This window comes from Metopolophium dirhodum, chromosome 6, assembly GCF_019925205.1.
Source record: "Metopolophium dirhodum isolate CAU chromosome 6, ASM1992520v1, whole genome shotgun sequence".
Taxonomy (NCBI): domain Eukaryota; kingdom Metazoa; phylum Arthropoda; class Insecta; order Hemiptera; family Aphididae; genus Metopolophium; species Metopolophium dirhodum.
This window is the reverse complement of record NC_083565.1, coordinates 14,321,195-14,348,183: the sequence shown is the minus strand read 5'-3', so window position 1 is coordinate 14,348,183 and position 26,989 is coordinate 14,321,195. Positions and strand designations below refer to the sequence as shown.

Below are 26,989 nucleotides of genomic sequence, written 5' to 3'. Positions count from 1 at the left end.
GTATGTACCTATATTATGTTAAACTAAATTTTGCCAAATACATCTCGTATATTATAATTTATATTATAAATGTTATATTATTATTGTAGGTATAAGTATTATAGTACATTAAATATTAATGCACTAATTAGGTACATAAAATTCAATAGGTACCGCTAGAACGTAGAGCGGTGTGAATAAGTTCATGGTATAAATGTCTTTAAATAACTAGGTACCTAGTCTAAATAATTTGAAAATATAATTGTGCTTAGAATATAAATAATATATATTATGTAATAGCAAAAATTGGCTCCATGCCGCCGTGAGCACAATATACGTATTGGTGATTAACAATTAAATATTAATCTACTTAAACGCAAAATTTTTTTAAATCCTTTCCTATTGCACGGTGAAAATATGAGAAGAACATCGAGGTTCTATTCCAAATTTCAATTTCGTTCGTTGCGTGGTTTTTTAGTTACAGCTATCAGTGAGTGAGTGGTATTATGATTTTATATATTCAGATTATGATTACTGTAATTAATATTACCTACTATAGAGTATAGATATTGTAAATTTAACATATTATAATATAGTCCATCAACAAAAAATAATTAAATACAGTGGCGTATCCAGGGGGTGCCAGAGGTGCCATGACCCCCCCCCCCCCACCCATCGACGGTATTTTTATTATTGCTTTATATATCAGTACGTCCATAGAGAATAAAAAAGTATGTTTTTTTTTTAAAAAGTCGATTTAACATTATTGATTAATATTATAGCGATAGAAATGTCTACTATCTATTATAGCTGTGGTACCTACAGTACCTAACCTAACCTTATAGTACGGTTACAAACGTGAGTGTGGTGATACACATAAATAGAAAATTAGAAAAAAGAAAATTTGCCTATATTTTACTCCTTAGAAACTGCTGGTATGAATACACCTTAAATATTTTATTCATTTCAGCAGGATGTATTTAGTATTATATGACGTTGTCACATAATAATGCGGCTATACATTTGGTGGTGAACGAATTATGTCAATATACAATAAGGCCATAACTCAAAAAAAGATTATGTTCAGGAAATCAATATTACATTTTAGGATAAAATGATAATTTGTTTACCGTTTGAAAAATAACGAAGATGGTTGATACATATTTTTAATTTAGTTTTGATTTTAATCATGCAATTATCCCTGTAAATTTCTTCACTTTTGTGTAATTATATAATACACCTCTATACAAATTGAAAGAAAACATTTTTTCCAGTTACAGCTTTATTAATTATTTGTACCACATATTTCAATGATTTTAATAATCTTTAAGACATAAACATATTAAGATCGTTTAGAAAAACGTTTTATAGATGACCACAGACATTTTGAAATTTTGTTATAATCAAATAATATAAAATATATTAAGTTAAAATGTTCAATAATACAATATTACGTGGATGAGGTAGAGTACACTATTTTTTGATAAAATTAGCGATGGCATTTAAAAAAGGCAGAATATCACTACTTCCATCATTATGTTTCTCAGGTATGCATTAATTTATGTTTTTTTTACTGATGGTGGACGATGGGGTCCATTGGTACCATTTGATATCAGGCCCGAAGCCGTGCAATTTTTGTTTCATCTGCTGCATTTTCTAGTCGAATTTTCGTAGCCAATGTTCAAATAGTTGGATTTTTGTCATTAACCTAATTACCTAAATCAATATTATACCAATTGTTCGTTGATCTGTGAGCTGAGTTTGGTGAGCTTTGATAACATTATAATATAATATACTTACGACTTACCTACTCATTATATTTTTATTTTTTTTATCAGCTTTCAACAAAAAGTCCATATACAAATACCTATAAGATAAACCAAGCCCGGTCCAATGACGTCACGCAGCCATTTAAAAAACGGATAAGGGGGTGTCTCTCTGCTGTACAGTAGGTTACAAGTGGGTCACTGTAATGGATCATGTTAAATTTGAATTCAATGATATTATATCATTTTATACGAAAAACGATTCTGAGCGGGGACGGATTTTCAGCCTAGAATATTATGTAATATATTTATATTGTTATTGATACGGTAGCCGGTAAATTTAACTAATATTATTTGCATATTATCATATTTCAATATTTATATATAATAATATACTTGAGAAGTTTCAAGTACCCACGAATATGGTTATTTAATATGTTATTTCGTCCAAATTTGAACTTAAAATAACTATAAAAAAAACTTACCAAGTATATTTGATGATATTATATTGTGAATAAAGTGATTTATATATTATAACCTATTTACGTGGAACCTTCTTTTAAATTTTTAATCCTTATATATAAAAGTTGAACATTTTATACATTTTTAACTACAAAATAATAAATAAATTTTAAATTTGATAAATGTTGTCAACATTTAAACTTTAAATGCGTATAAAAAAAAATTGTGCCTATGTTTTATTAATATTTTTCAACTGCTATTGTAACAATATATCAGGAGCCTTGTATTAAAATTTTACACATTATAAGCCAACAAATAAAATTTTATTGACAATTATAGAAAAAAAAAACTAAAAAAATTAAAAACTAACAATGTCCGTAAATAGCTCAAAAAGAGTCAAAATATTTTGAAAATGTTATGGTGTATAGAAAATGCTAATATAAACATTCAGTGAAATTTTACATAGCAAATTTTACACTTTCAAGTTTTTGATCCAGCATAAAATATTTTATCAACAAAAATTTAAAAAAAAAAAAATAATAAAACCACATTTTCTTATTAGTTATTACTATAAGAACCTATATGCCTATAGCTCAAAAAGAGTTGCAATATTTCGAAATTTTTATGGTGTATAGATCCATGTATCTACGGTATTTTTTTCAAGAGTTACACCAAAAATCAAAATCGGTGTTGTCAAAAACCGATTTTGCGTACAAATTCCCGTTTAATCATAATTTTAATTTTTTTTCCAGGTGCTTTTGAATACTACTGGAAATTTTAAATTTTGACCTTCCCAATGTTCCAACTAGATACACTTTCCACCAGAAAAGATAAGTTGAAAATTGAAGAATTATTTTGACTACTTATCACGTACACAATAAACGTAAAAAAAAACATATCATTGTAAAATCAATATATTCATCGCTCAGAATCTAAAAAGTCATACGATTTTAATTTGGTTATATAATATTTTGTTTTATTTTTTAGAATCTCATTTATATTAAAAATATTGTTAATTATAATTAAAAACAATTATTAAAAATGATAATCCCATCATATCTAAATTCTCTATTAAATTTTCATTTAAATTATATTGTTGAAATCTAAAAAGAAAAATGTGCAAACACAATTCATATGCATAATTTTATATATTTCATAAGTTATGAATCATAACACAATGATAATAATGTTAGAATAAATGAAAATAAAATAATATTTTGAACAAAAATAATAAAGAAAAATTCAACTTTATATTATATAGGTACTCATAATGTGAATTGTACTTAAACTTCAATTTTAACGTTTTGTATTAACAAACAATTGTGTCATCTATCTGACTTATACAAATTAATAGTTTAATGGTAACACAAGAACTTAATTTACTTATGAGTTTGTATAAAAACTATACTTAAAAATATATTACCTTAAACTAAATGAATTATAAACAACATGTAAATGATACAAATGAAATATCCTATCCATTGTTCACATCAATACTATAAAAAAATGTTTGTTTAACAAAAATAAATAAGTATGAAAGTATAGGAAGTTTTGATATATTAGCATTATCACAGACATTCATGCTTCGAGGTCAATTTTGATGACAGTGTGCCCACTATGAGTCATCATGACTTGAACATACTTTACTCGGTTACATCATTAATGATGAAGACCTGGCAAGTCAGCTAAAGTCGGAATAAACACATGCCTAGATTCATCAATGGCACCTCGACACAGTGGGCAAGTTTCACATCGTTTGACACATGTTCCACATGCAATAACATGTCCACATGGGAAAAATACATGATCAATAGTGGCATCCATGCAAATTCTACACGTAAGCGCATCAATGAGCTTGGCCAGTTTGTAGCTATCCTGTGAAGTAGTTGGCTCAGGTTCAGGCGAAGTCAGTACCACAGTAGAGCTGGATGGTGTGACTTTGTTTTGCTTTTCATAAAGTGCACGACGTGCATTGTCATGCACTTCACGACAGGTCCTCTGTATATCAAACACGTATTTTTTCCCTAATGGTGAATCTTCATTAAATATAGATATAATTGTACCCTGAAAATAAAACTATTACATCAACAACAGTTTTTAGTACATACATAATTGTATTTATAAATTATCATAGGTCAGCTGTAAATGGTAGAAGAACATTTTAATATCTTTGATAAAATTGCATTTGATTTAACACTTTCATTAGTTCAGTGTTTCAAATTTAGGTAACAACATTTATAGAATGTTATGTTAACAAAGGCATTCACATGTGCAATTATTTTTTAACTTTGAAAATTTACAGAACATTTTTTATACTCAAAATAATTTAATATCTACCTTGAGATCCCTGATATATTGTGATGTAACAGCGCCTCTCACTGTTTCACAACTATAGAATGCATGTTTCTCCGTAAGTGCTCTATAAAGAGTATTTGCACCCAAACTAGATTCTAATTTCAATACAATTAGTGTTTCGGAATGTTCGACACCTGCCAAATACCACATCTCAAATACACGACGATGGCTGGCAGCACTGCGGATCGCAGTATAAGGAATCCTAAAAATTTATATTTTACAATATTAATAAAAATGTTATATTGAAATAGTGCACAATAGTTTTAAAATAGAAGGATTGAATTCAACAATGTCTAATAAATGTTCTCATCCTTCTTAACAATTAATATGTCCAGTACTAATATTTACATTTGTTTTTCATGATCAGCTTGATCTGGGTGCTCCAGACTAATACCGTGTGGTCCAACTCCCACTAATACTGAAGAACCATTTGTTGTTCTGCCTTCAAATACCTCTTCACCAAAGTTTTGAAGACCAGAAACTTCTTTGATCAACCAATATTCAGCAGTTGTTTGTTTCATACCCTTAAAATATAACAATATACTTACAAAGTTTTAACTAAAATAAATATTAAAAATAAAAATATATCACACATACTTTCATTTCAGACTGAAGATTTTGAATATGATCAATGATAAACTCATCATCATCTTTGGGTGCGCCCAAATGTTCACACCAATATGCGAAAAACTGCACAAGAGCAACCGAGTCATCGCAATCGCCGAATTCAGCCTGTGCCAATAATGCAATAGTTTTACATATTGCTTGGCTATCTGTTGGTCTTAAACGCCCTTCACATAGCTCTAACTTGGCATGTAAATAAAACTGATGGCTATAACAAAATAATAATAAAAATAAATATAATGATAATCGTATTAATTAATTGTAAAAAATAATAAAAACAAATACAAATTAGAGAAGCTCTATAAAATAAAATGGTACCTATACTTAGAAATATATTTATATATAATATATAATAAGATATAATATATAACTGGTACATAATAATATGCCAGTCATTTTTACACAGACAGACAAATGCACATATAGTATAATATACATATTATCATATACACAAATAATATTATACATAAAATATAATGTTGTTTTAATAGCTCCAGGATATAGGGTAAGTACCAAGTATATATTGCTCCATGGTAAGTTCCCAACACGGAAAAGCTACTCCCAAAGCATAGAAGTATAAAACTACATATAAGGTGATAAAAAATTACAAGATTACAAGATGTGTACAGTAGGGGCGTAATTACGGAAGGGGGGGATAGACCCATGAGCTGTATTTATACATAGTCTTATACCCACAAATAGTTCAAATACAAACTTATAAATTATTATGAAACTAAAAAAAAATAAAATATTTAGTTATATTAGTATATTATTAGGTTATAAATATTAACTCGATAAACGATAAGCATGGTTTCAAAATAAATCATATTAACTATTATGGCCCGGATATCAATAAATTTGTATCTTTTTTTGGGATGTCTTGCACTATATTTTCCAAGCTACAAATTTGTTTCAATTACTCCATATTTTAACCACAAAACATTTTTGGGGAATTTTTTGCATTTTAGCCGTTTTTATACTTTTGGGGAAATTTTAGACTTTTTAATGCATTTTCTTAATTCTTTAAGATATTTTTGAGTTTTTGACCTATTTAAAAGTCGTTACAATGTACTACTACAAAAATAGAGATTTACGTAGTTATGTTTTATTTGCGTAAGGACTTCAAAAAATAAGTAGGTATGATCGGTGAGTTTGTATTTCATGGTTGAGTTTAGTCGCAAAAAATAACACGTCGATTAAATAGAATTATGATCGACTCATTAAATGTATAAAGTAAGACATTATGTTCAGAAAATTTAGATACCTAAATATTTTAGATTTTGGGATATACTTAAATTTCTACATAACATTTTAACAAATGTTTTCCAAAACACCGAAGTTTTTAGAATAATAGTATTAGAAGTTCTAGAAAAAAATTAAAATTGATAAATTTGAAAATAACACTAGAAAAGCAGATTTATATTTTAAAGTTACACGATAACACTTATCTACTACTATTGTAAGTTATAACTTCAAACTATTTCAGTATACTTATGTTCGTGTTACATCAAATACATTATACATACCTAATGATAAAATAATGCAATGTTTACTTGGTATTATTTAAACTATAATTCTCGAGGTTATAAATATTATCATTATTATAACGAGAGTTCATAATCAAAATTTTATTTCATTGTGAGAAATGGCCTGTATATTCAAGAAAAAATTATTCCACAACCCAGCGGCGGCCGCAAAGATTGTATTATGAATGAGCTAATACCGACTACCGAAACGTTCTAATTAAAATGCAGGCTTATTTTTTTAGGTGTAAATGTTCATCTTACAATTGAGGTCAATCTTTTTTTCATTCAGTGACCCCAATAACATTAATTATGACGTATGAGGAATGATACGGCTTAAAAACGCTCACAAGATAAAAACCCATACCTACCTAGTACTTACACGTTTAATGGTCGGTGGACGGTGGTAATTGCAGATAGGTTGCCAAATGTGACTAATATTATTTTGATTTTAATTATTATACCCATAGAATATGATAACAAAAATAATAATTATTACTATATTCTTCAAGAGCAAGCTTTAGGAAATATACACTTCAATATTCCAAACAAAACCAAATTTATTTTTTTTTTTGTTATTCTAAATTAGTCAATAAGCATTAGGTTAATACATTTTTATAACACATCACATTTTGTGGATTCGTGCAGAAACTAATTTGTAAATCCACTAATCAGCTGTTATAACTTATAGGTTAGGTAACTATATTATTAGTGATGTTCGTACATTCGACATGTCTCGTGCACTCATGGACACTAAATTGTGCTTTTTTATTTCCTCAACCAACAAATAAAACAAAACCGTTTAAATGTATAAAGCCGGGATTACACGGCGTGTGGAGCGTCGCAGTGGCGTAGCCAGGGGAGGGGCTAAGGGGGCTGCAGCCCCCCCCCCCCCGAAATGTTGAGAACATTTAAAAATTATTTTAATGGTCTATGATAGTCGCTCAAAAAGTCTTAAATTGTATTTAAAATATTTAAAAATGTATTTTCAGCTATCTATCTGTGCTAGTACGTATTTAATGTGTAAGAGTGTAAAAGTTGATTAGCCCCCGCCGAAAAAAAATCCTGGCTACGCCACTGGGAGCATGCATATACCGCGCACAGTAAAATCGATGCGCAATTTTGAGCAATTTTTGTCTTGATTTTGACGCGCTTCCATTTGATTAGGTAACGGATAATAGCAGTTGTAGTAGAGTGTAGATGTGTACAAATGTCAAATAGTAATATTGTGAAACACGGTATTTTATTTCCAAGACACTAAAACCGGTTTTGCCAAAACTTCACGCCTGCCCACAACATTATACCTACACAAATTTTTTCGTGTCATTATTGTTAAACACATCTACAAAATACATTGCACACGTTAACTGGATTTCCATAGTTTTATTCCTAATACTTTAGTTTTTGATCTCGCATTCTCGCCTCAGTAAAAGATAGGCTGAATTTTTATCGTAAACATATTTCATATTTGTATTATGATTTATGCACATTTACTTACATTTATCGGACTATAGGTTCCTACTTTTTAATGCATCTAGATTCACATACAATCCAAATAAAATAATTGTTTTAACATACATGGTGAATTTTTAAATATGTTTAAAAAATATATACCCTATTTTTATGCTTACATTAAGCATTATATTCAAATTCAAATTTTAGTATTTTTAAATAAATTTGAAGACCATATTTTCGAATACTTCAGATTTTTTGTATCACTTGAGGATGATACTGTGACGATAAAAATTTATGTTTTTCAAATATGAACCACCCATTATCACTTTTAATTATTCAGCTGATATTGAGGACATTGATGTAGGCGAAGGCGGGGATGAACCGTACTATTAACTTCTAAATTATATGCTTAGAACTTACAACATTATAAATTGTCAAAGTATCGAAATTTGAAATTGGATTGCGTAACTATATCACAAATAGTGTCAGCTTCAATAATAATTATATATTTATATAATATTTTAATATTTTGAAGCTTGTTTCCGCAAAATTCTAATTTCACCATACAACAATTTAATACGGTTTTGCCTAAGAATAGGTGGTTTCAAAGAAATGGTAATTAAGTAAAAGTATAAACAATATTTCTCCAAATTATATTATTAAGTAATCTGTACTTCCTTTTTCGTAATTTGACAATTTGACATTTTTACATCAAAAAAAAGGAAATATATCATATGTGCATTTTGAATAGTAATATAATATGGAAAAAAAATAGTGATTACACATGTTATGTGATAATAGGATAATGAGATTAATAGCAAAGAATATTAATATTCTATGTTAATAGTTATCTATAATAATTTGGCGAGAGACACAATTTATTAGTATCTGATGTTCGGGCATCGTTATATATCACGGTGATGTGCGGTTGTCATGACTGGGTAGACTGTAGTGATGCACTAATTCGCGGTTTAGTTGTTGGTGCCAGTTGAGGCGAACAAACAGAGTGCGCTCGTGCTTCGTAGTGCGTCGCCACAAGAATAAACATAATACAGTCATGGATAAATAAACATCAATTGACTAACTACGTTAGGTTACGGGCATTATTATGCATATTGTTAAACTTTTCTCTAGTGGACTGGTATCATAGTATCTATTTTAATATGTACGTACGAAAGTCTATAAAAAAAAATCATTCGAAATATCTCCATTATTAATAATAATATAATTTTGATTACCTAGCCAAACTATCCTAATGTAACAAAATCTATTCTCTGAACTAGACACTTGTTGATATTAAGACTAAACTACTAAACTAACAATGTATTTATCAGTAAATAAATCTTCAACGCAGAGAAGCTGACATCAACGTAATCGCTATAGATACAAGACCAATTTTACCGATTAGAAAAATATCTAGATGATCTTTAATAAACTCAATGTTAATTTTGATATTTACAATGTATTTTGACTATTGTATCATGTATAGGAAATAATTGTACCAATAAAATATATACTGTAAAAAATTCAAGTATTTAAGGTTATTTATTTTTGAGTTCATAGTACATCAAAAAAACAAAATTGATTTTTTTGAATACTGGATTTAAAAATTCCTGCTTTCCTTGGTTATAATTATAAGTACTGGGCATTTTCAATTTTGACCCCTCAAAATACCAATTAGCTTACCAGAAACTCCCATCCAAAGTCAAAGCATTTTACTACCCCAAAGGACAAAAGGTGATGAGTGATGACAGAGAAAAAAACCACACATCATTGTAAAATCAATACGTCGCTCCACTAAGAATTTAAAATTTGTCCAGTAAAAAAATTAAAGAAACATACATATAAAATATTATAATCTTTTGTTTGAATAATTGTTTGTCATATTTTTTAGTCACGCGAAAAATGTGATTAAAACACTATGGATACGCATTCTATTAATATTTTTGGCATTTAAAACTAGGATATTTCACAATTCTAAGAGTATTATAGATACTATTATGCAATAAATTTACTGCATGTAATTTTTGAAAAAAGAATCTTAATTAGCATTGAGTGCAATATTGTGTGATTTAATCATACACCACATCCAGAATTTGCACCTAATAGTTTATAGGTCATATTAACATGTCATTAACTATGCATACGATTCAATAAATTTATCTAAACATTTTATTTATGAGATACCACGCGTCCCTCTAAATCACGATATACTAACAAAAAACCATACTATTGTGTTGTCTATTATTTTAGATTCTGAGCGAAGCTATGAATGTATTGATTTTACGATGATGTGTGTTTTATTATTTTTATTTTTATGTCTGTCATCACCTTTTAGGACACTAAAAATGCTTAGATTTTTTTCAACAGTATCTTTTCTGATAGGAAAGTAAATCTAGTTGGTACCTTGGGGGGTCAAAAGTAAAAATGTAAGGAAAAACAGGAATTTTTACGCAAAATCTGTTTTTGAGAAAATTTTTGGTGCGACTCTAAAACAAATGAATCTAGGTACATGCAATTTTGACTGAATGTTTATATTAGCATTTTCTATACACCATAACATTTTCCAAATATTTTGACTTATTTTGAGCTGTTTACGGACATTTTCCATTTTTTTTTAGTTTTTTTTTTCTATAAATATCAATAAAATTTTATTTGTTGTGTAAAAAAGCGTGAAATTTTAATGCAAGGCTCCTGATATATTGTTACAATAGCAGTTTAAAAGTATTAAAAATACATAGTCACAATTTTTTTTATATGCATTTAAAAGTTCAAATTTTGACAACATTTATCAAATTTTAAATTTAATAATTATTTTGTAGTATAAAATTTATAAAATGTTCAACTTTTATAGCTAAGGATTGAAAATTTAAAACAAGTCTTCACGTAAATAGGTTATATATAAATTACTTTATTCACAATAATATCATCAAATATACTTGGTAATATCATAGGCTGGGCGCCTGGGCTGACTGACAGTTTTCGCTCAGAATTGTTTTTCTTATACAGTGATATTTATATCATCGAATTCAATTTTAACACCATCCATTATAGTGACCAACTTGTAAAATACTGTACAGCAGAGCAACATCCATTTACCCACCTTTTTATAATTTAATAATGACATTCATCTACGCAGGCATTTTAAATTTGATTATGAAAGCAATTAATTCTCACACACGCCCATATTTTAGGCAAAATATAAAACAAAACAATTACCTATATATTTATTGAATTATGGAGCCAATTAATCAACTAAACAAGTTAAAGTGGAATAAAAAGAACTACATTTATGTGCGATTGGAAATTTAATGTTTCGTTCAAAATTAATCCAAGCTTTATTAAAAAAAAATATTTTTAACCAAACTAGCATCATATAGGCGACAACAACTATACTTTATCATCGACACATCATTTGACCTTAACTCACTGGCAAGTATGGCCGTGAAACAATTTTTATTTGTGTAACACCCGGTGAATACGGAAACTAACAATATGATCAATATTAATTAATCTAGTGTAAAAAGTAATGATAAGATACTTTTCCTCATTTAAAAATGTAATGAGTATTTTAATTTGAAATTAATTTGAAGTCAAAAATTGACTGATGAACTTTTGTCCAAACACTCATGATGTGTTATTGAACAATAAAAATAAGTCCAATGCAAGCATATGTTTTGTATTAAACTAAAGGTAATAAATTCTTTATATTTGGCATGGAAATATTGTGAACAAAATAGCACATAACAGTGTCACACGTGTGACTATAAATACCTATGTAGATCGAATACTGGCGATGGCAAAATATTGTATTCTTGATAATTATTTAATTATTGAATTGTATATAAATATTTATTTTTCAATGACATTTGACATTCAAATTATGGTACTCAAAAGTGATTTTTCCAAGAAAAAGGTATTTAATAAATTACTATAGTATATTAATTACTACAATAAGGTCGTACCTGCTAAGGTTAAGGGTTCACCCCCCCCCCTTTTGAAAGATTTTCAGATTACGTAAACTTAAAAATTGAACATGATTTCATACCCCTCCCCCCCCGGAAAATATGTTACGAGTACAACCTTAAAATGATATATGCTTATAATATGTATATAGATAAGCATATATGAGGCCTTCAGTGCAATAACGGACTATAATAGAAGTAGTAATAGTATGTAATATAATATATTCAACATATTTAATATTAATCTTGCCACGTAACGTATTTAGTAAATAATAAATTGCGAGGATTGTGATGTTGTTTACCAACTTTTAAGGGTCAAAATAATAATTAATGTATTTGTAATTCAATGTGCGTAATTATAAACAGAGCAAATCGCCATTAATTCGAAAATTGATAAAATATGAATAATAAAAATGTGTAATATAAAAAAATGCATATAAATTGTTTCTATAATTATTTCCTTGATATGTATAAGTAGATCAAAAGAAAAACAATATTGGACAATACTAACTAAATATTTTAGGTAATCATTAAAATGTGTCGAATAGAAATAAAAACAAAAACAAATTTAAAAAACCTACTTAGCACCACCTAGTCAGTTCTAAACAACATAATATCAAACAATTATTGGTAATCTATGTTCTAATGCATACCTTGAAGGATCATAATTCATAACTAAGGATCAATAAAAACGCATTTAAAATATTACACTGCTGCAATGAGCTATATTCATTGCCAAATGCCTTATTAACCTTTTTATTTTGAGGAATGAGCGAGGAGAGGATGTTATATGTAACAGTTTTTACAAATGATTGGTTTACAACTTAACCGTAATCAACAAAAATGATTTCATTATGATGACAGGTTATTAAAACATTTAAATAAACAACTCATTATTTAACCTATGATTTAATAAAATCGACTTATTAATTATTATCATTATAGAAATCTTTTAATTATTTCAAATTGATAATCTGTTATTTACCCGGAGAAATTAATTAGTTAGTATACATTATACGAAATTAGAATATAGATCAATACTGCGAAAAAATATCCTGTGTATTTCCGGGCATTATAAACAACCGTAAACAACCAGTGACGTTCGAAATAATTGTAACATGACCTATTAAGACCTTTGTTGGTAATATTGAAAATGAATTGTCGTGATAGATTTAAATAATTGCAAAATCCAATGATGTTTTTCAATGTAAGTACATCCTATGAAAAAAATTCTTTCTGTTTGATGAGAATCGAAAATAGGTTTAAACAAAATTAAATTCTTATATTTATAGTATAAAGATCAATGAAAATATTCCACATTAGTTGTATTTATTTCATACATTGTTACATATTAGTAAAAAATAAATAATTGTTATGCTCGTAAAATAATATTAGAATAAAAACTAATGGCTCCATGTCTCCATTAAACGAGTGTCAAGCATTAAGAAGGTATTCTGACGGTATTGCAGTATCGCCGAGGTAAAATAATTGTATGACGTCTGTCTTATAATATAGGTAGCGTAGGTACATAGATTCCGTGCAACACGTCACGTGCGCCACAATGTGAACAGTAAGTATAAATATTAAATACTAATTTTACTAGAAGAGAAGATATAGGTAACTTGAGTGGAACTCAATTTCCTATGCAAAAAAATAAAATATACCTATACAGGCTATACTGTTAATATTATATATTTATATTATACATCTAAAAGCAATTTAATAAAAAAAAACATAAAAGATTCATGACTAAACAATAAACCGAGGTAGGTAAGTAATTACAAAGTCCAATAAAGAAAAGATAATAAACGAACATTTTGTATTTTTGTCAATAGCTGATTATCATCCATACGAAGAATTTTGAAATCCATGAATAAACTATAAACAATTAAGTTGCTAAAATTGGTAAAAATTTAATGAATAATAATTTTTAATAGATAATGGATTTTTATTGAGTCGAGAGAAAACGTTTTTAAATAAATACAATATATCATTAATTATTGTTCCCTCATTTTGATAACTGATATCGTATATTAACATCATAGTTAATATTGTACATGTTATTATTGATAAATTGCTTTTAATTTATATGAAACTACAGTTGAATTTAAGTAGCATCAATACTAGTATTTGTAATCAATGCTAAGTAGGTATGTAAAATAAAACTGGAATATTATGATAAAGCCAGTAATAATTATTGGGTATTTGGGTTATTTGAAAAATATATAATAAAACAAAAACTGATGTTATAAAAATAACTATACCGTATATCTGTACGGCTGTACTGTATTTTTTTTTTTTTATTATTATTTAAGGTAGTTAAAATTATAACGATACGGATTCATTAGTCATTACTGAGACTGAGAGATTTGGATAACATAAATTGTTATTAATTTAATTTAATTAATTGTTCTTGCATTTCCAATAGAAATAGATAAGATTTAGGTACACTGTATAAAGTATTGAGTATACTACAAAGAGTAAAGAACTAAAAACGGAATAAGAATTAATAGTATGATATGTAAATCTAAGATTAATTTTTCAAGCCACTTTGAACATGATTAATGACATTTTTAGAATGAATTTCGTGCGACACCGCTGATAATAATTATTAGTGTTTTCAATATGTTGACTTGACACCATTGACAAATTAGTCATGTACTGTGGCGGAAGCATAGCTCACAACAGTTTATTAACAATAAAGTAACAGGCTATCAATGAAACACAGGAGGAGACCCTTGTTCTATGATCGCGAATAACATTAACGTTCCCCGGAGCTTTTTTTTTGTTTACTCGGAGCAATTATTACTTTAATATAGTATAAAATAATATGCAAAAGCAAAAATTAGCTGTGACAATAGTGATAAAATTATAGTCACATCGCCAGAGCGTGAACAGTTAATTCGAAAGCCGAATAATATAATAATATGTACCTATTAAATATTATGTGATATGAAAATGTTAGAAGGTTGCTTCTAAAAAAAACAATTGACAATATGAGAGGTTTTATCTGCTGTAACCTAATATACACGCATTAACAATAGTAATTAATAAATAAAACTTATAAAAAAAATTATATTGGTAGGTAGTTGCCTATAAGTATAAATCAACAATTAAATTACACTCGAATACACTATTTATTACTGATGTTTTTACACTAATAATATTTTACTGTGTAGTGCGTATGTATGTTTGCTTGTCTAGTTTGTACATTTAGACTTTAGAGGTAATTCAACTCATCTGAGTCTTGACATAAATAAAACTGACAATAGCCAATACAAAGTACAATTTTAAATGCATCCCTTTAGAATATGACATATATAAATATATAATTAACAACAAATGTATTTAAGAGGACGCTACACAGATATTTGTTGTTTCCGTCTTAAGCGTGCGTAACACAGCAAATTTACGTTCAGCAGATAATATTTAGTTATGTTGGTTTATAATTAGAGTGAATTGATTGACCTATTATAAAACTTGATGGTAAAAACATTATCTGTGTTTGTAAGTGGGTATTTAGGATAGTTGAAGTTTTGAAGTGAATTATGAGCATTTTTAATTTACGCCACCTATATTATGTACGCAAAACTTGCTAAAAAATTTAACAATCGTAAAAAACCCACATACAAATACGGATTTATTTTTCAACGAAATTATGCAAACAAACAAATTATAGTCAGTCGTCGAGCAAGCAATAATACACCAGCTATTAGAATTCACATTGAGGATATAGAGATTTAAATAGATGTTTAGAAAATGTTTTTCTAAATTAATTAGAAGAAAAAACTAACGTTATTCCTGGTCCCAAGCTCTAAAAGAAGTAACTTTAAAAAGAAAATTATGTGATATTTTTTCTGAAAATATGAGATTAATTAATATATTATGCAGAATGAATAAAGCATTATTAGGTGAAGAGGTTCAACTCCGGGTTCAACTTAATGCCCCAGTAATATTAAGCTCATTTAAATATACTTCAACAACTTCAGTTAATGTTAGTCAATCCATTTCAATTTACAAAACATTTTTTAACAAACAGACATGAGACGTGATAGCTTCACCTAAAAGAATATTGAATTACTAATTACTTTTAATAATAAAAAAAGGGCATTTTAATCCACCTATGATCTACTTAAACTATCATATACTTGTTTATTTATAGTGTATATACTGCATATTATATATATTTTTTTAACTACCTATTTAAAATTTAGTTTTTTTAAATATTATTATTATTTTTGTTTATTAGTATTATTACTATTAGTATATTTATTTTTTACTGAATATTTCAACTGTCTTAAAATATAACAAATTAATAATTATATGATAGTACCAAATGGCAAATACCATTGTGGCATTATACCAACCTCTATTAATTTTAGATTTTTTAACTCTTATTTTATTTAACTATCATATAAAAATTAAAAGTATAAAAATTGAGTAGGTTATTTTTTTCCATGGACCATTTAAAAAACTGTATTCGGATAATATAATTTAGTTTTCTTGTTTTAGATTTTGATCGATTAATCAAAGCCAAATATATATTTTGGCTTAAAATAATGAGTCATTTTAAGATAAAAAGTTCTTCATAAGTAAAATATAAGTTAGATATGTAATTTATAGGTACTACTTTACAATGAACATCATTTTACTATAAAACTATCTAACATTTAAATCTCTTATTACTTTGTCATAATCCATATTATAATAAATATTAAATAACAAGCTGATAATTTTGTATAATACACACATGGAATAATTATTTTTAAGACTATTGCATCTCAGTTTACTGATATAGCTCATATAGATTATAGATAGCTGTATAACATGTTTCATCATACCCTAGGCAAAAATGTTAAAAACATTAAACATATAGCTGTTGGTATCGCTTTTGTTTTACAATTCTACTTTAACAACAACTTACCATCCATAAACTTACTTCATGTACAGTTGTAAAATGCAAGTAAGTACTTTTTGGTATCATAAAAACACAGTTCGTCTTGTATAATGTTATAAATTATAATAAATATTATGTAAAAATGAATATTGCATAGGGCATGCAAAGTAAGGATACAACCCAATTGCGTACAATTTGAGGAATACCAAAGAAATCCTTTTTCCAATAGTCAATTTTCAAATTAAGACAATCAAATTAAATGAGTTTCTGTCCAAAAATAAACTACTTATATATTTAAGGGTTGAAATTAATTAATTTTTATATTACTCAATAATCAATTTAATAATAGAATTTAACCCTGAATTTAATATGGTTTAAATATCATCAAAATAAATATTCAAAATAAAAAAAAAAAATTCAATTTAATAAGAAATGGAAAATGGTTAGGTACCTAAGAATTGTGAATAAATTATAAAATTATTAACTAAACTCGTCATAGAAAATTTAAACTAAACATTTTCATCGTAATATATAATCAATTAAAGATAAATACATCAAAATATCTTTGTGAATTTTGAACTTAGGTATTATATTATATTTTCATTAAAGTCTGATTACATATTAAATTGGATAGAGCCATTAAACCACTTGAGTTTGAACACATTTGTTTCATTTTTGCAACTTAATATTTATATTACATGAGTAATGTGTTAATATTGACTATGAAATTCAGTGCAAAATTGGGTGGAATTGGATATTTCATGGAATCTTTCTGGGCCGTTTGTTGTTCTATGGGGTTATTTGTAAAATTTGGTTTTGGATAGAAAAATAAAATTAATATAATGTATGTAACAATTTTATGAAAAAATTAGGTATCGCAGATAAGCACTTAAAGCAACCATAAACTACCCATCGTATTTACTTGAATACAAAAGTTAAAAGTTTAAGAACGCTAATCGATTTGTTAAAAATGTAGTATTATTTTATTTTGTAATATAAACTATAGAGTATAGATCATCAACCCATATCTGCCAATAATAGTCTATTGTCTATAAGAGTGCAAGTGCAAGGACAAATCACCAATCTGAGTGAAAACGATAATACATGTGATACCTTTTTCTTAAAATATATGTAACTGATAAGAATAATATGAAAAATTGATACATCCAGGAAATAAAACTGAATTTATCACGTTTAACACACTATCTAACATGATAAATATGCAAACCGGAGAAATCTAATGATTATTACTTAAATCAATGATTGTGTACAAGGTCAATAACCACTAAGTATAACTAACTAAATAACAATCAATAACACATTGTGAGTAACATTGAATCCAAATTATGAAATTTAGGAAACAATTGTTAATAGTACTTAATAAAAAAATAGGGGAAACACAAGGCCAATTTTTTTTTTATATTATATATAAGAACATATAAAACATAATTTTGATGGCCCTGGCGTTAAAAACATATCATGTAAATTATACGATAAAATAATATTTATGATGTGGATGACAATATTTTGAAAACTTTCTCTTTGCATTGTTGTTTATAATGTAATTCACTATAATATTTAAGCTAAGAACACAAGATTGGTTCTGCTGAACAAAAATATTTGCCATGTAGCGCATGGGTCAGAGTGAAAAAACAAATAATGCCCGGATAAGTATCCTCTTAAATTAATCTAAGTAATACTATACATATATATATACTGCTACACTTATAAATAATAAGTACCTATATAATTTGTACAGTTAATTTGTTCAATGATCATGCTATCATAGGTACCCACGGGTACCCATTATCCACAAATAGTTTTTAATACAGTACAAACGTAGTTTCTTCACAATTATTATTAAACATAAAGCCATTTTTTTTAAATTGTTAGCTCTATCTAAGGTCAACTGTAGTTGCTAACTAAATACAGACAAAATGTATTTTTTAATAAAATGTCTATTAATCATTGACTTCTCTTTAAACATTATTGGGAAAAAATCCATTCTAAACAAAAATTACTAAGAGTATGTAACTATAAATAATGAACATAAAAAAAAAAAATGTACACTAGATTTAATTAGATAGTTAGCAAGTTAAGTACCTAATATTCATTTTATAATACTTTAAAATCAGATTATCACATTTTTCTTGCATTCAATGAAATTCATAAATGTTTGTAGAATATAAATACTTAAGTATTTGTTATCATAATTGTATTAGTTGTGTACATAATTACATTAATATACCACATGGGTATCTATTGATTCTACAAGTATAATTATTAAGGCATTTTATGTAAATTTAATAATTTAATAATTTTGAATATAATTTAAATTTATGTAGGTAGGTACTTTAGGTAGGTACTTCCCCACGAATTCAATATTACTTAACACTGGGTCTCGAAATAAGTTTTATGAAATTGGTTACAAATTTGGGGTTTTTGAGGTTCAATACCGCAATTGCGACCAAAACCAAAAGCTTTCAAATCCAGGTTAAGAACCATAACTAAAACCTAGGAATTTAAAAACCGTTCGCAAAACCCAAAACACTAAACTTGAAATCAATTTCTTTCAATTTTATAAATTAATTACAATATTTACAATATAATTCCGGTTAAGTGTCGGTTAACGCTAACCGACTAATAACAGATTTTACTACCAGCAGAATTCTGACGGTTTAGTGTCCGTTAACTTTAAACGGACATTGTAAGAACGGCCCTTATAATTCTAATTAAAATAAGTATTTATTAATAAAAATCCTGATGATATTCCGAAAAATAATATAGGTATAATAACTAGGGATCAACATTTCCGAAAAAAACTTAATTTCATTTAAAATTTCCGGAAAAATGTTTTGACGAAAAAAACTGGCTTTTTTCCTGAAAAATTGAATGAAAAAATGGTTTTATTTTATAAAATATTATTGTATCCCGACAATGATGTTTTGTTGTTACCTACGTATTTTCCTAATAATTAATATTATCGTTACTCTTTGTGAAACGTGTGCTATCTATATTTATCTACAACTTACAAGTAATATTAATTATATAACATTTAAAAATACAGGTGATTTATTTTCGGGGGAATACACTCTCCCACATAAATACCTATTTGATATGTAATTACGTTATTTTTAGACTAATATTGAAATATCTATATTAATATTTTTAAAAATTAAATTCCAATTTAGGATTGGCAAATGTGAAATGACAATGACAGATTTCCTTATCTATTTTAATTTTTAAGCGTAAATACAATTTTTAATTTTCCAAAAATTCGGTTTTTTTTTTTTAATTTCCGAAAACTGTTTTTTTCGGAAATGTATTATTTTAATATTCTCCCATTTTTCCACATATTCCTATGCTCTAGGAAAAAACGGTTTTTTTCCCGAAATTTTTCGGGATTTTGATCACTAGACAACAGTTAAATTATTGAAAAATTTGTTACTGAAACTTTAATTTAATTTAATAAACCGTTCTCAAAACTCACTGTATAATTTCAAAAACGGATTTTAAAATCCCAATCATAACAGAAATATTAAAAACTGAGAGATAAAGATAAAATAAAACGTCAACCAAGTTAATAAAAGTGATTTAATTTTTGATAACTTTTTTATATAACAATGAAAATTTAAGTTTCAAAATATGCTTTCGAAATGTACTAAATATATTAAAGTGGTTCATGATAAATGGAGTTTGATGTTCGTAATTTATTTTTAAATACTGAGCATCAAATTTCAATGGAATATAATCCATGACATATTCATGTCACCATATTAAAAATTGGTTCAAATAACCTAATCTATAGGTTGTACCAGTGATTATAAATATAATTGTATTACTAAAATAGTAGGTATTTATAATCAATAATTGTACGTTTTACATTTAAAAAATGAATCATATACTATAGGTACCTATATTGATATTATATGTAATATACTAATATGTATAATATTCAATATATTTAAGGACAAAATGTAAGCAACAACCAAATGTTGTATCATAGAAGTTAAATGTCTTAATTTGTACATAGTAGTATACACTTAGATAAGTTTTGAAGTTAATTCTTAATACCTAGTATAAACACGCGTATAAACATCTCCAATTAGAAATTACCTACTTAATCGTAAGTTTCTATTTTGATTTTAAGTTTTCTATAGCTATGTAAGGAATTGTCATTTGTTAATATTTAATAAGACTTGAAAATATCCTAGTAGTAAATAGAAAGCACCTATCAAAGAAATGATAATTTATTTAATGATTTCGTATGTAATTATAAAATTCTGTAATATTGGAAAAACAGATTAACACTGGGAGCGCTGTCAACACCTGTCCTACTGATGGTTAGATGGGTTCCTCTCTATCCCCTATGTGGAGTCTGGATTCTATTATCAGAATATAAGATTGTATGTATTTTCACAACATTTTGTATACATTTTGCTTTAAGGCTTTAAGTGAAGTGTATTAAAATGTATTTGATAACATTAGTAGAAATTGTACTTACCAACATATAAAGTTAGCTATACCAGCGTATTAAGTTTCGATAACAAAATTAATTTATAAAAAAAAGTAAAATAACCAATATAAAACAATATCTATAGATCCCGAATCAGAAGTTACAAACTGTTTCCATGAGAGCGCATTTTGTTAATCTGCTTTCCCAATATAATTGTTAAAATACAATATATTAATGAATAATGCATATAAATTATAGTTGATATTTTAAGATGTTGATATACATCTCACTATAATAAGATAAAAATAATTTTTAAATTTTAAAACTTACCGAGTTGATTCTTGTAATAATAAATGCGGCGGCACCCAAAATTTGACTCTGAGTGCAAAACGATACGGATGAACTCCAGCTACTTGATGTTCTATTAAATTTCTTAGATTCAACCAAACATCTTGTCCTTTGACAGTTTTGTATTGTAATCCAAAGTAATCACATTCTTTGTTGATGCCCAAACATTCACATACCTATTGAACATTAACAATTTTTAATATCTTGGTAAATCGTAACCTAATTTTAATTTAAAAAAATGATAAGATATTATATTTGTAGTCATTAAAAATTGATTGAATAAATCACACATTTAATTTTCATTATTTCCCTATTTAATTACATTTTAATATCTAATAAATACATAAGTTTAAGTTTTTATTTACTCAAACATGTTTTTTTATAGGTAGCTACATTAAATTATCACTCAATAATTTTAAATACATAATATAGGTATGCGAGTAAATACATTAACATCTAACAACTAAAAATTTAGCTTTATAATAACAATATGTTATTATGTTAACTGTATAGGTACCTATTGGATATTACCTACACTCCCACCTAAATTATTTTATTTTAAAATTTAGGTAATAAGGATAGGATGATTGTTGTTGAAAAAACTAAAATTAACCCATTTATTTATTTAACTAATTACCTATGTTGTCAAAATCCAGTATTATATAGGTCTCTTTACAAACAATGAAACAAATATATTGTGTAAAATCTACTATGGTGTATTTAAAAATTGAGGTCCCTATTTACATTATAATATTATTGTTTGCTAGATCTGAGGCTGAATGAGGTAGAACTTAAATTTACTAATAGGTTAAAAAAAAATAATAGGCACCTACTTCATGCACATATAATAGGTACCTAATAGTACTATTATTATCATTGAATGTAATTTTAATAGTTTTAAAATGTCTGTATATTAAAAATACACTAAAGAAAATTAAAATACAAAATAATATACAATAATAGCAACAAAATAATATAGTTAAATTAGAGGTTAAATTAGAGTTTAAATGTACATACCTACTACATTAGCACCAGTTTTAAATCGTAAAAATGATACTAAGGAGAAGGTATTCATATTGAATACATAGAACGATAAAACCCTTTATAGTTCAGTTGATAGGTACAGCCAGTCTAAGAACTCCAACCGAGGGCATAGATAAAATAAAATGTCTGAGAAGATGTGTAGGTTGTTTTTAATGTTATACACATTAAAATATTTAATACAATGTTTTGCTATAAAACTACTCTGTAAACCTTTTATTCATGTTATTACATAACTACCAACGACCAACCTATATATAAGCATATTATGTAGTTTTAGGTACACATAACAATACCTTAAACAATACCATATTAATGCAATTAAACCTGACATTAAACATTTAAACTATAAAATAATTCATGACATTAAAATTTTTTTTTTTTTTTATTGAGCTTGGGCCCGGCAACTTAGGCCATTAGCTCTGCTGGTTTATTTGTTTGTTTAGGTTGATGTTAGTAGGGGGAGGAACAGTTGAAAACACGTTTTGTATGTGTGGCTAGGATTCGTTGCTCAAAATCTTGGGTGGTCACCCATCCGGGAACTAGCAACGCCGGCCGTTACGTACACTCAGTGCATTTCCACAGTTAAGTGTACACACTGCGCCACACCAAGCCACGACATTAAAATTAATTAAGAATGTAGGTATGAAAATCACACAAACCACAAAATAAAATGTTTTACAAGATGAAATTAAAGTTTTTTTTCTTTATTAAAATCATTACAATTCAGTTATTCTCAGAAACGTTTTATCCCATCTCAAAACTTCTTTCTATCAAGATGTTAGACACAAGAATATAATCAAGACCAGTGGCGGATCCAGGGGGGGCAGGGACCTCGCACCACCAGACCTCTTCAACAGACAACAGACACCTCTATTTACTTACAGAAATATTTTAAAGTGTGTAATGTATTTATGGCTTAGAAATAATTTTTTTAGAAGCCCTCCCAAACAAAAAATTAAACCCTGGATCTGCCACTGATCAAGACAAATTTAAAAACTTTTGTTCATTCACCAAATACTACAATATTTTTGACTTGTATTTCAATTACTATCAATTGCAAGAACATTTTCAACTGAAATAAAAGTAGGTACTTACACTACCCTTGACTTTACTTGGCTTTCATTCATCAACAAAAATCTTTCAATTTGTATGGTACACACAATTTTGGTAGGTATCTAGTAACAAATTTGTCAAATCATAGGTATTTGTGTTGTAATATAGTCATGGACCAATGAAACAAGAATAGAGCAAACAATTATAAAAATAATTCAGTGATGACTCGTAAACCTAATAAGTAGCGAAGCAGATATTTTCAAAATTTCTGATGTTCTCAAAACTATTAACTACAAACTTGATTACAAATAACTTATATTTGTTTATAATTGTAACTATAAAATACAAAACTCAATCATAATATTTAGAATGTTAATAATATTAGGTAGGTAATACGTATTAATATATGATTAAGATCAATTTGATGAGCCTAATTTTAACTTCTTTTTTTTTGTATTGGTTAACTAGGGCTTAATACTTTTCACTTCTCACCATAAGTGAGAAGTGAAGGTAGTGAACGTTTGGGCCATAGACTACTCGACAGCTGTAACGAGCATAATGACATAGTTGTATTGGTGTTATCATATTCATTCATTTTTGGATTAATTTATTAATAAAGCTAAACATTTATGGACAATTTTTTAATGATATAAAATAACTGTTCAAATTAAAAACAATATTAAAATGAAAAATATAAATTTAAATATTTATATAATTTTTTTTCATTCTCTCTCAATATAGAGCTGAGGCTGTGCGTCACTTGCCTCGACCAACGATCCTCCGCTAATTAATATCCCTAGCAGATGTGTGAACAAAAAAAAAACGTAAGACAATCGACACCGGAGTTTGGAAACAGTCGGTGGAGCAGTGACGACAACTAGATATAAGCTAAATACATTGTGTTTACCTTCTCCAGGCACTCCAGACCTTTTGCCTTATGGTCGAGCCTGACTTCTATAACGACTGCGTTCGGTTGGCTCACTAAACACCACATTTTCACTGTTCATATTTCGCCTGGTTGCGCGCGCGAACGTTACTGCCGCTGCGTTTGTCACCGCGATCGGCGGCCACGGGTGTACAGAATATGAAATAGCCGGTCGTGAAGCGGGGGGGGGGGGCACAACACCGTCGGCGGGTCCGATTATCGACGACAAGGCGAAGAAAATAAAACACCAGTCGCTATCAAAAGTAATGGACGACAGCCACGTCGAGCTCAGTACACACTATACACATTTACGGTGATAATAATATTGTTAATGAAACGTATAAACGTAATGAACTGTTGCACACACAACTCCCGTTCACTGCAACAGGCCACTGACCAGACTGACCACCACAGTGTACGACACAGAGTTTGGAGGAGACATGTTATTTTTTATTATTATTGTTGTTGTTGTTTTTATTGTTATCCGACGGCGGGAGTTCGCGATCACGCGCGTGCAAAAAACACGGTAGGCGAACGGGAAAAAACGCAACGTGAAATCAAAATTTAAAAAGAAATTGAAGAACAAAAACGTTATAATAATAACCGTCTGCAGGTAATGAGATTAATGAACATTGAGCGGCAGACAAAAAAAAACTACAAAATAATATAATAACCAACTAAGTACCAACAACACGCGCTCGCAGCGTCGATCAGCTGCTACATAGAACGACTTTACGTTTTACGAGCGGTGTGGCTGAAAAGGAGAAGGAGGAAATTACCCGTGGATTACTACAACTGCTGATACTACTATTATTACTACTACTACTACTACTACAGTACTACTACTGTTACTACTACTACAGTACTAATATTAATATAGTACTACTATAATACTAAACGGGAACGGTGGACGTGCGTGATCATCGGCAGTGGTCGGCAGCGGTCGGCGATCGAATACAACCGCGAGAAGAGAAAAATATTCTAAGAAGTATAATATTGTATTATACCATTATACCCCCCACTCATAGATAAGTATAATATATAGCCCCCCGCTCACCAAAACCATCGCTGATCGGCGGACGCGGTGAACGCGATTGCCACTTGGCGCTTTTCCTTCTTTGTCCGGGCGGAGGGGCACCGTTGCCGATGCCGCCACAAGTCGCGACGCCACACGTTGCCACGCTGCAGCATCCCGAGCGATTTATTTGGCACGAAATTGAAATTCGGAAATGCCGAACAATGACATTATTATAATAATTATTGTGCCCAAAAAAAGCTGTTGTTTCGCACATGGCGATTTGTCGACCCTCCGCTAAGGCATCGTCGCATCCGGACAAATTATCATTTAATATATCATCAAATACTCATGTCCTTGAGTATTGTTTTTATTATTATCATTGATATTAAATTTATTTTATATATTACACAATATATTTATTGCGCAAGTGGTGAATTAAGTAGTCGGTAGTCTTGAGTGAAGAAACCAACCATCCATTGAGGGAAGTTCATGGTCGAATAATGTAAACTGTAAAAATAACCCAGCATATTGCAGTTATAATTTATATTGAGATAGATTTTTCAGAATCAAACTTCATAGCCCGATAAGTCTTATGGGTAAATGCGTAGTCACAAATAGCGTTTGAGATTAAGGGGGGGGGCTGAATCCTTACTATATAATATTATATTGAATAAGCTTAAAAAAAAATTAGGAAACGTTTGAGGGGGCTTAGCCCCTATTTGCCATATACCTACCCTACACATTGCCAAAAATATCTGCAGGGTGGTCATCGGTATTCGGTTCAATCTCACACGCTCCCCTTCCTCGTTACTTCACGCAGTACGCCAGTACACAATATTATTATCTATTTATATAACCTATTACCGGGTATAGGGGCCCGGTTCCTCTTTTTAAAATTTTCCGCAATTCTATAAAATTAAAAAATTATATTTAATATTTTAGTTGTCACCTTAATTATAATATTTTTCCATTATTCTACTGAATTATAATATTTTTCCATTATTCTACTGATCAGTGCCCGATCATATTTAGGAAGGGGGGAGAAGTGACACAGTATCTTATTTCGAAAAAAATAATTTCACATGAATAGTTTTCAGGCCTTGTAGAATTGTTGGATTT

The 26,989-nt window shown here is 28.2% G+C and overlaps 1 protein-coding gene across 1 annotated transcript; it reads right to left on the bottom strand.

The window, feature by feature from the left end:
• Window positions 1-3,336: 3,336 nt before the first annotated feature.
• Window positions 3,337-25,771, bottom strand: LOC132946527 (E3 ubiquitin-protein ligase MYLIP-like). Its single transcript, XM_061016562.1, has 6 exons — window positions 24,835-25,771; window positions 21,813-22,006; window positions 5,160-5,394; window positions 4,911-5,086; window positions 4,545-4,764; window positions 3,337-4,271 (listed from the first exon to the last, which is right to left on the bottom strand). The coding sequence occupies exons 1-6, from the start codon at window positions 24,919-24,921 to the stop codon at window positions 3,867-3,869; spliced, it is 1,317 nt and encodes a 438-aa protein (XP_060872545.1). The 5' UTR covers window positions 24,922-25,771; the 3' UTR covers window positions 3,337-3,866.
• Between the last annotated feature and the right edge of the window lie 1,218 nt (window positions 25,772-26,989).

Excerpts from the sequence above, each read along its gene's own strand:
- LOC132946527 (XM_061016562.1), bottom strand. The coding sequence starts at position 24,921 with ATGTGGTGTTTAGTGAGCCAACCGAACGCAGTCGTTATAGAAGTCAGG. Across the intron at positions 22,007-24,834 it reads GTCTGGAGTGCCTGGAGAAG|GTATGTGAATGTTTGGGCAT; the intron begins GTAAACACAATG and ends AATGTTCAATAG. Across the intron at positions 4,765-4,910 it reads GCTGATCATGAAAAACAAAT|GATTCCTTATACTGCGATCC; the intron begins GTAAATATTAGT and ends ATAAATTTTTAG.